General features: G+C 43.3%; 1 protein-coding gene across 3 annotated transcripts in view; it reads right to left on the reverse strand.

The window, feature by feature from the left end:
- EGFLAM (EGF like, fibronectin type III and laminin G domains) overlaps positions 1-10203 on the reverse strand; it is a 207886-nt gene extending 197683 nt beyond the window's left edge. For 2 of the 3 annotated variants that reach the window (XM_033932615.1, XM_033932635.1), the window contains exon 1: positions 9691-10202. In XM_033932615.1, coding sequence (XP_033788506.1) covers positions 9691-9793 — 103 coding nt within the window. In that variant the 5' untranslated portion in view covers positions 9794-10202. Of the gene's footprint in view, positions 1-9690 lie in introns of all 3 variants that reach the window. The other variant, XM_033932625.1, reaches the window with a different exon arrangement.
- Positions 10204-12480: the final 2277 nt, after the last annotated feature.

Consider the following 12480-nt stretch of genomic DNA (forward strand, 5'->3'; position numbering starts at 1 on the left):
CCTCACTTTTTCTATGATCTACCTCAAGATTTCAATGTGATCATGGGTCCCTCAGTGCGTATGGAATTGGGCATCAGGAAGTTCTCAATCAAGGATGTTGTCTAAGCACCTCTGGATGATCTTGCTGGCATGGGGGAACTGTTACATAGTTGGTACTGTCCCAGGCGTCACCTTTCTTCAACAGTGAGATAAAAACTGATCTTTTCCAGTCCTTTGGTAATATGCAGGTCCTCCAGATCTTCTGGCATAGTGCTGTCAGTGTTTGTTCTTGGGACTGGTTTGAGCAGCTCTGCAGGGATCCCATTAATACCAGGTGCTTTGTTGTTTGACAGCTGACTCAGTGCCCAATCCACTTCACTTTCCAATAAGTCTGGTTCTGCTTCTTCTTGACCTCCTCCCCCCTCGCCCAAGCTCTTCAGGGTAGTCAGTGCTGGTGGTGATGTATAATTCCTCAGTGTATTCTTTCCATCTCTGCTTAATGTCCTGCTGGTCGCTAATTTCATTCCCATCACAGTTTTTGATGGTTGATTGGTGTGCTGAGAGGCTTTTTCACTTTTTTCACCATGGCAAATGATTCACTGGTGTGGCCTTTCTTATAGGCTTCTTCAAGGTTCATGCATTGAGCATTCAGAAAGTTGTTCTTATCTTTCCTGGCTGCTCTTTGGAAATCAGCATTGAGTTGCCTCGCCTCATTCAATCTACCCTTAGCCTTTGCCTCTCTCAAATTAGTGATTTGGAGGGTGGTTGCGGTTAACCAGTTCCTACCACATACTGGCTTCAAGTTTCAAGTTTCTTTATTTTTGATATACCGTTTATCATACAGGTATCTAAATGGTTTACAATAAAATGAAATATATATAAAAAATATTAAAAAATTAAAAACTTATCTAAACAAAGAAAAAAGGGAAGCATTTACACATTGACGTACATTAGGAGAGAATGGGAAGGAGAGATTAATAAATACATCAAGATGAAAATAAAGAGGAGAATAGGAAAGGGAAGTACAATTAGGTTGGGGAGGTCGCTTCAAAAGAAGCGTTTTGTTTATTTTAAGATTTATGCAAAGGATGATCCGTTTTATAGATGAAAGAGTTTTCTAAATGAAGATCAGTGGGAAGGGCATTCCACAGTGTGGGAGCTGTGACAGAGAAGATGGATTTGCGAGTGGTATCATAAAAGAGTTCTCGTACTGAAGGGATAGTAAACAGGTTTTGATTGCTGGATTGAAGGGTCCTACAAGATGCATATGGAATTAAAAGTTTATCAATGAAAGCAGGTTGATGGGAAATTTTTGTTATGAAAGCAAGAAGTAGTATTTTATAGGTGAAGCGGTGTGTGATGGGCAACCAGTGAGCTTTGCAGAGGAGTGGAGTAACATGATCGTATTTTTTTGCATGGTAGATTAGTTTAACAGCAATGTTTTGTATTAATTGGATGCAACAGATTTCCTACTGGGTTATTCCTTGGTAGAGAGCATTACAGTAGTCCAGAATCGAGATGACGAGGGAATGAATCAGTATATTGATTGAAGGGGAGTCAAGAAGGGAGGAAATAGAACAAATGAGTTGTAACTTGTGAAAGCATTTTTGTGTTACAGCACTGATTTGTTGATGGAATGTGAGATCTTTATCCATGATAATGCCAAGAAGTTTAACTTTACTGTCCATTTGGATGGGAGAAGAATCAATGCTAATAGGGGAGCAGAGATGTTCATCTGTGGAGGTCGGAAAAAGAACGCCTGTAGTTTTAGAAATGTTTAGTGCAAGTTTATTTTGTTGGAGCCAAGAACTAATTTGGTCAAGTTTGAAATTGATCTCACAAATTTCTTTGGGGGATGTGGAGTTTAGTGGATGAAGTAGTTGGATGTCACTGGCATAAGTGAAAACTGTAAAGCCTATAGATTGAGCTAGAGTAAGTAAAGGGGTCAAGAAAATATTAAAGAGTAAGGGGGAGAGAATAGAGCCCTGGGGGACCTCAAAGGTTTAGGTGACTGTGGAAAAGATAGAGTTGTTGAAACTAACTCTGTAGTACCGATTATTCAGGTAAGAGTGGAACCATTGTAGGGCAGTGCCTGATATGCCAATGGTTTCTAGTCTATTGAGGAGAAGAGAATGGTCAATGATATCAAGAGCAGATGTAAGATCAAGGGAGATCAGAATTGAGGATTTATGGTGATCTTTGTATTAGAGGATTGAGATAGTCAAGCCGACGAGAGATAATTCAGTGGAATAGTTTTTTCGAAACCCTGTTTGGTAAGGATGAAGAGCGTTAGTTTTCTCTGCAAAATTGGATAGCTGATTAAATACCAGTTTCTCAGTTATTTTTGCCAGGAGAGAGAAGTTAGTGATACAATGATAATTAGTAATTTGATTTTCTGGAATGTTTAATTGTTTGAGTTTCAGATAAACAAGAGCGGATTTCCATGAAGAATGTATGAGGCCTGAGGATAGGCTTTTCTTGATCATGTCTAATAGAGATGGTCCAAAGACAGAAGTATTTTTTGAGGATAGTAGGAGGTAAGCTTTCAAGAAAATGGTTCAGCAGATTGAGACTGTGTGTTACTTTTTTCAGTTTGTCAATTGTGGGCAACTGAAAGTCTAAGGTGCTAAATGGGAGAGAGATCAGGGGTGTGTAGAATTGTGGTCGGGGATGAGGAGGGGCAGTTGAGTTTTGTATTGACAGATTTGAGTTTATCTTCAAAGTGTTCAGCAAGAGCTTGTGCAGAGGGGCAATTTTGGTTGGTAGTGTGTCTTCTGGCATAAGTAGAAAGAGAACAAACAATGGAGTATAAAGCAGATGAATTTTTGGTAAGTGTAATGCGTTTAGTATAAAATTCTTTTTTGCTGTCTGTAATGATTTTTTATAGAAGGTGGCTAGTTCTTAGTATTTTCTTAGTTTGGAAGATGACCGTTTCTTTCTCCACAGACGTTCTGATGAGAGTAGTTGAAGACGGATTAAAGATAAGTCATGATTGTACCATGGCTTTTTCTTGGAAGAGGAAGATGTAGTCTGAGAATGGCTAGGAGCTAGAGAGTCTAGCATTAATTTGGTTTTGGAGGACCAGATTGTAGATTGTTCTTTAAAAGCAAGCTGGGAGAATTCATCTATTTGAAGATCTAATGTAGAGGTAATGCCACTAGTGGTGATTTTACTGTAGTCACAGGTGTTATATATTTGAGGAATTGATTGGAGGTCATGAATGCATTGTGACAAGTTAGTGCTAATTAGATAATGATCAGTCCAAGGAAGGGGGAATGTTTTTAGGTTTTTAAATTCAGAAGAAAGTGAATTTGGGGCAAAGATCATATCATTGGTATGACCAGCAGAGTGTGTGGGAGTGTCAATTAGAGGTGTTAATAGGATGTCAGAAGTGAGTGAGAGAATATAATAGGTACGAGGATTGTTAGGGGCATCAAAGTAAAGATTGAAGTCGCCTAAGATAACTAGATTTTCATGAGATACAAAAGTCAAAGATGATAGACTGAAGGGCTGACAATAGATCTCTGGTAACAGGAGGTGGTAAGTACCATAGTTGAAAATGGAGAGGGTAGGGATTAGAGAGGGTGAATTAAAGGATCTCGGCAAATGAACAGGCAGAGTTGGATATTTCAAAGTTAAGTGGGAGGGAGGAGTGGTAGATTATGGCGATACCAACTCCAGTCTTATATTTGTGAAAAAAAAGATTTGAAAATGAAGTTATTTGGACAGACTTGGTGCAAGTATGCATCCTCCCCTTCTGATAACCAAATTTCGGTGAGACAAAGAATATGGAATTGGTGTTGCAGGATAAGGTCATGTACTAGATCAGGGATTTCAAAGTCCCTGAAAAGCATACAGTGTGCTTTGTGTATTTTAATTTTGTGGTTAACCATTATGTGTTGTTAATATGATTATATTGTGTGTGTGTGTGTGTGTGTGTGTGTGTGTGTATGAAAAATAAATGGATAAAATGGTGTTACAATTAGTACTATTATGGGGGTGGGGTCTGGGATGGAGATTGGGTGGCGATGGGCATGACTTAGCCCAGTGTTCTTCAACTGCTGGTCCGCAGACTGGTGCCGGTCCACAAAATAATTATTTTATTTCCGCCAGTCCATAGGTGTCAAAAGGTTGAAGAACACTGATCTAGGCCATGATGTGATTGGGGAGGAAGAAGATTGAGAGAGTGGCCGGTGTCCCCAGAGAACAGGAATAGGACCGCTCATACAGGGGGAAATAGTGAAGGTAGAGGAGAATATGGTAAGGTAAAAGAAAAGAAGAAGATTGAGTAGGCAATGGAGTATCATTGTAGGTTGGAGGAAGAATTAAAGGGCACAAAGGAGCGCAATAAGGAGCACTACCTGCTCCTTAAGCATGCTCCTTTGGCACGTGCCACAGGTAGTACTAGATTTAAATGCAGGCTACCGATGAGGTAATCAGGTAAGCGGCAGCTGTCTTTAGAGCAAGAGAGCCTAAGGAGAAAGTAATCACAAGGTAAGACAACAGGCAAAACACAATAGAAAAACATAAGTCAAACATATAAAATATATATTGGCAAAGCATTTGAGCAGTAGTAGCAAAGGAATATAAGCAAAATTACAGGACACAAACAAAAGTAAGTAAAAGTATGTAGAAAGTTAGAACAATGGTAGGAACTAACAATGCAAACAATATTCACAGAAGAGAATATTGTGGTTGGTAGAGTACAGTGTCAAGTAAAAGGAAGGAGATTAACAGAAGGCTATAGGACAGGGGTAGGCAATTCCGGTCCTCGAGAGCCAGAGCCAGGTCAGGTTTTCAGGATATCCACAATAAATATGCATGAGATAGATTTGTATCTCAAGGAGGCAGTGCATGCAACTCCATCTCATACATATTCATTGTGGAGATCCTGAAAATCTGATCTGACTCCGGCTCTCGAGGACCGGAATTGTCTACCCCTGCTATAGAATAAAGGTGAGCTATGGACAAACAGTTAGTGAGGCAAAACAAGCGAGTAAGCGTGCGCCACAGGTAATACTAAATTTAAATGCAGGCTACCGATGAGGTAATCAGGGGCGGAGCTGCTGGTTCTGCAGCTTCTCGTTTCCAAGAGAGGGATAAGTAGGATCAGGGGTTGGGGAGGGGATGATAAGAAGGGGTATTCATGGTATTAAGCTTTATTAAGGGATTTCTTGAAGAGTATAATTTTTATTTCCTTTCTGTACATCTTGTAGTCTGGGGTTGTTATCAATAGGTTGGAGATTTGGTTATCTATTTTTGCTGCTTGAGTGGCTAGTAGGCCGTCGTATAGTTTTTACCGTTTTACTTCTTTGATTGGGGGGTAAGTGAATGGGGTGTGTGTTTTTCTATGCCTGGTAGAGGTAGTTTGGATGAGGCGGTCGTTTAGGTAGATTGGGCTGTCTCCATTTATAGTTTTAAACAGTATACAGTAGAATTTAAATTGTATTCTTTCCTGGATTGGAAGCCAATGTGAGTTGATGAATGCCTCAGTAATGTGGTCATGTTTCTTCAATGAGTAGACGAGTCTCAGAGCTGTATTCTGAATTGTCTGTAATTGTTTAATCATTATTGCAGGGCAGGGGAGGTAGAGGATGTTGCAGTAGTCTAGGAGAATGCACAAAAGGTAAGACTTGCTTGACCCCATTTGATCGTGATTGGCGTGTGTTTGTTATCTTTTACGCAGTTTGCTTTATACCTTAACCACCATGGACCCCTGAGGAAGGCGTGTCATTCGAAACACGGACCGTGTCGGGTCCCTTGGTTGGCTATAAGGTTGTACATGTTACTGCATTTACTAATAAACAACGCCTGCATCTTGTACATTGTCTGCAGTCTGTTTGTTGTTTTCTGGTTGCTGTTGTTTACTGCAGACTACGTTGGATTTTCTTTCTCCCTTTTGTGCATTCTCCTAATTTGCTTTATACCTTAACCACCATGGACCCCTGAGGAAGGCGTGTCATTCGAAACACGGACCGTGTCGGGTCCCTTGGTTGGCTATAAGGTTGTGTTTGTTACTGCATTTACTAATAAACAACGCCTGCATCTTGTACATTGTCTGCAGTCTGTTTGTTGCAGTAGTCTAGGATACTTAGGATTAGAGATTGTACTAGGAGCCGAAATTGTGTTTTTTCAAAGAATTTTCGGACTTATCTAAGGTTTCTCATTACTGCGAAAGATAATAATAATAACTTAATTTTTCTATACCGCCATAGTCAAACTGATTTCTAGGCGGTTCACATAGAAAGAAGGCTGGACAATCAGCGAATTACAAAATGCAAGAAGAAGGATGTTACATAGTAAATTGGAGAAGCATGGGGAAAGAATATATGAGAGAAGAAAGATGTTACATAATACATTGGGGTTGAAAGGGGAAAGAATACCTGAGAGAGGTCATCTGACTAAGCAAGAAATTGGTCAAATAGGGCAGTTTTAATTGATTTTCGGAATGTGTTGTAGGTCTGTCTGGCTTTATTTATGTGGTTTCCCAGCCAGGATTGCTGTCTGTTTACTTGGAACATGAAGGTTCATGTTGCTTGGAACATGAAGGAACATGATGGCCGATGAGGTAATCAGGGGGTGGAGGCAGTGGCGGTCTTCAGAGCAAGACGGCAGAAGAGAATATTGTGGTCGGTAGAGTACAGTATCAAGTAAAATGAAGGAGATTAACAGAAGGCTATGGAATAAAAGTGAAGTGGACAAACAGTTAGTGAGCCAAAACAAGCTTCTTGTTTTTGAGCAGTTTCAGTGATTCCTGTGATCTCTGCCCACAGTTCATCTGGGCTCCCTCCTTCCTGCCTGATTAGGTTGAACCTGTTTCTCACTTCGATTGCATACTGCACAGGGATCTCACTGACATCAAACTTCCTCTGCATGTCTAAATACTTGATCTTGCATAGTTTGACCATGACTTTGGCTACAAGGAGTTGGTGATCAGATCCACAGTCTGTGCCTGGTAGTGTTTCTTGCAGAGAAAATTGATCCCTTCCATTTTTGCTGGCAGATGATGTCAATTTGGTTGTGATGCTGCCCATTTGGGGATGTCCAGGTGTAGAGGTGCAGCTTCAGCTGGGTGAAGGTATTGGTGATTCTAAGCTTGTTCTCTTTTCAGAATTGTACAAGGCAGTCCCCAGCATCATTCCTCTCCCCTAGGCCATGCCTGCTGACCACTCCTGCATCCTCTCATAAGCACATAAGCACATAAGCATGGCCTCTGCCGAGTCAGACCATAGGTCCATCATGCCCAGCAGTCCGCTCCCGCGGCGGCCCCCCAGGTCTCCTTCTCCAACTTTGGCATTGAAGTCGCCTATAATGTAGATGGGTTCTATCGAGTGTACTTTAGACCTGAGCATAGAAGTCCTAAATGTCCTGCTCTAATGCATCTGCTATTGATGCATAGACTTGGCCGATGGTCATATTCAGAGGTTTCCCTCTGATGCAGATGAACATGACCCTATCAGTTATATACTGGGGGATCTGTACGCACCTTGCAATCCTTTTGTTGGCCACAATGTCAACTCCCTTTCTCCTTTCTGTCTCATTGCTTGAGTAATAAATAGTCATCTGAGCTGAAGTCCCAGATCCAGTCCAGTGCAGTTCACTGACTCCCACTAAGACCATGCTCATTCTTTCCATTTCCCTCTTCATAATATCCAGCTTTCCAATGTTCATCCCTCTCACGTTCCATGTTCCAATGGTATATTATTCTTTGCAGCTCAGGTAGCCCTTTTCATTATGGACTACATCAGCAGTCGAACTCCTATGCAGGTTTCCCCCCTTTCACTTCATCCTTGTCCTGATTACTTTGGGTCCGCTTTTGCTCTTCCCCAGTCACATGAACAATGCTGTCAAACACCATATTTGAAGCATATTGGTTCTTATCCATATAGTTTCATGGTGATGGTTTTATGGGGTAGGTCACCAGATCTTTCCCCAACCCTTAGAACTTAGATCTTTCCCCAACCCTTAGAACTTAGCCACATGACTACCACAGTTGGTATGTCATGTGTTGCCATCCTCCTGGCACTAAGTGAATATAATTAAGGGACATTTCTATGCATAATTTTTGGATGTATTTCAACTACTGCTAGCTCAGGGCACTGCCAGTATGCAATATGACAAACTATAATGAATGGTATTCCTTCTGTTTTACATCATGATGGAAATTACATGGAAATGTTATAAGCCAGGGGTCTCAAAGTCCCTCCTTGAGGGCCGCAATCCAGTCGGGTTTTCAGGATTTCCCCAATGAATATGTATGAGATCTATGTGCATGCACTGCTTTCAATGCATATTCATTGGGGAAATCCTGAAAACCCAACTGGATTGCAGCCCTCAAGGAGGGACTTTGAGATCCCTGTTATAAGCCTTAAAGTTTTTCATTTGTCAAGGTGCTTAGTGACGAAAGCTACTTGGAGTGGAATGGAGTGGAAGAGTGGCCTAGTGGTTATAGCAGATGCCTCAGCACCTGAGGTTGTGAGTTCATTTTCCACTGCAATTCCCTGTGACTTTGGGCAAGTCACTTAACACATCATTGCCCCAGATACAAAAATAAGTACCTATCTAAAATATGTAAATCACTTTACATCAAGTCACATCTCCTTAACCACACAGAAAAAGTGGTGTATTAGGTCCCATCGTCTTTACTTGGCCTGCTGTAAGTGCAAGATAATGTTAATATTGACTCAACATTAAGCAAAGCTGCAAATCAGTAAATATGCACAGCACATCTTATCCTTTACCATATTTGTGTTCTCTAAACAAATGGAATAGAATGGATTTTTAAACTGGGAGTCACAACCTGTATCCTAAATAAACTGAAACAATCAATAACTCTACATTACCTCATTACCACAAAGCTAGGAAAATACTGCTTACATATCTGCTACATGGCAGAGGATAATTGACATAAAGTCTGTTTTTCTTTTTGTGTGTGTTTAAAGAACTTGATTTACAAGAAACAAGCTGGATGAAAACGAGGGAGAGAAAACCAAGAAGAGATTGACATAGATATGGTTCCATCAATGATCTGAAACAATGTAGAGAACACATAGAACTCTTTTCGGGTACAGTGACAAAGTAACCCTCATATAATTTAGGAAATTAGTTGGTTGGGCTGAGAACTTTTCAGCGAACCCCTCTACTTCTTCAATAGATTCACATCATGAAGATGAGGTTCCTATTTAACTTCATACATTCTCTTGCCCTACTTTCCCCCCCCCCCCCTCCTCTCTTTTCTCCCACTGCTGGTGACAAATTGGAACATTTCAGGGATGCCCTCCACAGACAGAACCCAACCCCCCCCCCCCCCCCCCCCGAGTGCTGTGCTAATGAAAAGCCAATACCGCTTCAGCTGGGATAGACGCTACCAACTAAAGAGTTAGGACAGGAGCACCTCAAGCACAAATATGAAGAAGCTCTTTCATAAAGACACTATCAAAGAATGGCGTTGCAAAATGCACTCAGAACTTTACAGAAAGATCCTTACTCACAAAAGCAATGTGATGTGTGAGTGTGTGTCCATTCATTAAAATACCGAAAGAAGCCAAAAGTAACATGCAAATAAAGAGGGGTCCTCGATCCCTGTTGTAAACAATCTTTCTAACTCCTCAGTGGTGTCACACGACTCGCTCCTCTTCCTACAGTACAGAATCCGGACTGTCTCTGGCCAAAACGAAGGTGAAGAGGTTGGTGGGGTTTTGTGTTTTTTACCTGGTTCCCGTGGGATGGTTCTCCTGGATCCAGAAGCGCACAACCCCATCAAGAGAAGCAGGCAGGGCAGCGCTAAGCGCGACCATCCCCCAAACAGAAACATCTGCGTGCGCTGCGTGTGCACTGAAGAGGAGGAAAAAGTTGGAAAAGTTTTCTGCTGCTTTGTAATCGAACGGGTCTGGCAGAGCCAGCGCGCGGCGGGGTGAGGCGGCAGAGAGCCGAGAAAATGGGGGGAGGGGGGCTGGGGTCGCGCGCAAGCCGTTGGGGAGGAGGATGGACGTTCGGCAGTTCCGTCTGCCCCGAGCACCCACTTCTTCCCCAGGGCTCTCAGTCTCTCGCCCTCTCCCGCTGTCTCCTCAGCTAAGAAGGCTCAGTAAGCATTAAAGTGCCCAGATGGAGGGCTAAAAGCGCTCGGTGGCTGGTACTAATTTTAGCAGTCTGTCAGGGATTAGGCGGGAAGAAGCCGCCTCAGCCGCCAGTCGCGTTTTGTTTTCCCCTTCGAGACTGAGCTTCCATTTACTGTAGTTAACAAACAAAGACAAAGATTACTGTACTTCAATAAACGGAAGACTGGAACTGAGGTGATCTGGGAAAACCGAGAGTGGATGCTCGCAGAAGCCCTTGACAACAAGAGGACTAGACAGCGGTGATAAGAGGCGGTGGGGAGGAATAATGAGACAGGAAAAGCTCTATGCACATCATAATATAAATAAATAAAAGCAAAAACCGACAAGAAAGGAGGCCTGGAGAAATCAGTCAGAATCCACAATGTTGTTGAGTATTTATTAAGGACAAATATAAAACTAATTGTATAGTCCAAACACTATACTGCAACCATTCATGTTAGGGGCAGAAAAGGCCAGTGGCCTGGGCATTAATCAGCGTTCCTAGTTTAATTGTTTTTTCGCTAGGAAATAAGAGGGCAGGGCAGGATTAATTCATCAAGGGCCCCTAGGCACACAAGTACACTGGGCTCCCTGCCCCGCCCCACTCCACCATGCAGGCAGAAACAGGAAGCTGCATCAGAGGGAAGCTTTGGACAAGCAGCACGCTTGCACAATTACAGTTCCTGTTGCCTTTCTTAGCTGTTGCTTGCTTGTCTTACTTTCCGTCGATGGGGGGGGGGGGGGGTTTGCAGATCAGGGTGGGGTCTCGTTGCCGATCGGGGGGGGGGGGGGTGCGTTGCCGATCGATGCTGGATGGGCCCATCACCGTTTGGAAAAAACGTTGATGCCTTCCTACATCAGGCCCCCCTGACCATTTCGGGCCCTAGGCACGTGCCTACTTGGCCTATTGGTTAATCCTGCCCTGAAAAGGGAACGATGTCTGCAGTATATCCCAGTTATTCTTCATGAAAATCTGCCAGAACACATACTGGAGCAGGGTCCATACAAGAGCATTAGACACCTTGACAGCCATCTACCTCTCCAGTTACCTTTTAGCATAGGAGTTAAGTTTTCAAAATGATTGGAGGTGCTCAACTGGGCACAAATTACAGAAGGGAAGATTCTCAAAACTTTAATGTGCTTGCTAAACCGGTTCCAGCCAGTTTAGTGGCGGATTATCAAAACAGCTTACCATGGTCTTTTCTGAACTTCCTAGCAGTCTCCAATTCTGCCATGCAAATGTATTGCAATGAGATCATTAATATTTAAAGAAGAACTCCTGGCAATTTTTTATTATTGTTGAGTGGTTCCCTAACCTTACTGTCCTACGTTTGCAAGCAAAATTTTCCAGCAGGTCTGAGCTGTCCTAGCCTTACTTTCTGGTCAGTGCCTGAGTGCTGATTGGCTCAGGGATTGACAGGAAAGTAAGGCTTGACAGCTCAGACCTGCCAGAAAATTTTGCCACAGCAAGCAACCCCCCAGCAGCGGAAGGGATGCCCATTCCTTCCCGCTGCTGCTGTTAAGCAAAACCCCTGACACCCCCCAACAGCGGGATAGATGCCCATTCCCTCCCGCTGCCAAACAAACCCCCGTGACACCCCTCACCACCAGCAGAAGGGATGCCCACTTCCTCCCTCCGCCAAGCAACCCCCCCAGACACCCCCCATCCGGCTGCCACCGTAGAACCCCTGACAACCACCCTGTGCCCCAACACCCCCCCCCCCCCCCACTCCCCTTACATTATTTACAATGGCCAGCATAACTCCTACCTCCGGCCAGCAGGCCTGCCTCTTCAAAATGACAGACCTTCCCCCCCCCCCCCCCCCGGTGCATCCTGAGATGCGCTGGGGAGGAGCCTAAGGTCCCTCCTATGGTGTGTCAGGCACAGAATTGGAAAGGTTTCATAAAGTCACTAGGACTCGAACACAAATCAATGGCACCTAATAAAGAATGAATGAAGTGCATCACATACTTGGAGATCACCATGTGGCGCCTCTCAGGGGTCACCACTCTTGCCTGTTCTCTTCAATTTGTTTTGTGTGTTTTAGGTTCAGTCATTTTGGATCCTGATGACCTCACTATATCCTCTCATGACCTTAACATATGTCTGAATCAAGTATCATCTTGGCTAAAGGCGAATCTTCATGCACTCAACCCTACCATAAGAACATAACATAAGAACATAAGCAATGCCTCTGCTGGGTCAGACCTGAGGTCCATCATGCCCAGCAGTCCGCTCACGCGGCGGCCCAACAGGTCCAGGACCTGTGCAGTAATCCTCTATTTATACCCCTCTATCCCCTTTTCCAGCAGGAAATTGTCCAATCCTTTCTTAAACCCCTGTACTGTACTCTGCCCTATTACTCCCTCTGGAAGCGCATTCCAGGTGTCCACCACTCGTTGG

This window comes from Geotrypetes seraphini, chromosome 1 (genome assembly GCF_902459505.1).
Source record: "Geotrypetes seraphini chromosome 1, aGeoSer1.1, whole genome shotgun sequence".
Taxonomy (NCBI): Eukaryota; Metazoa; Chordata; class Amphibia; order Gymnophiona; family Dermophiidae; genus Geotrypetes; species Geotrypetes seraphini.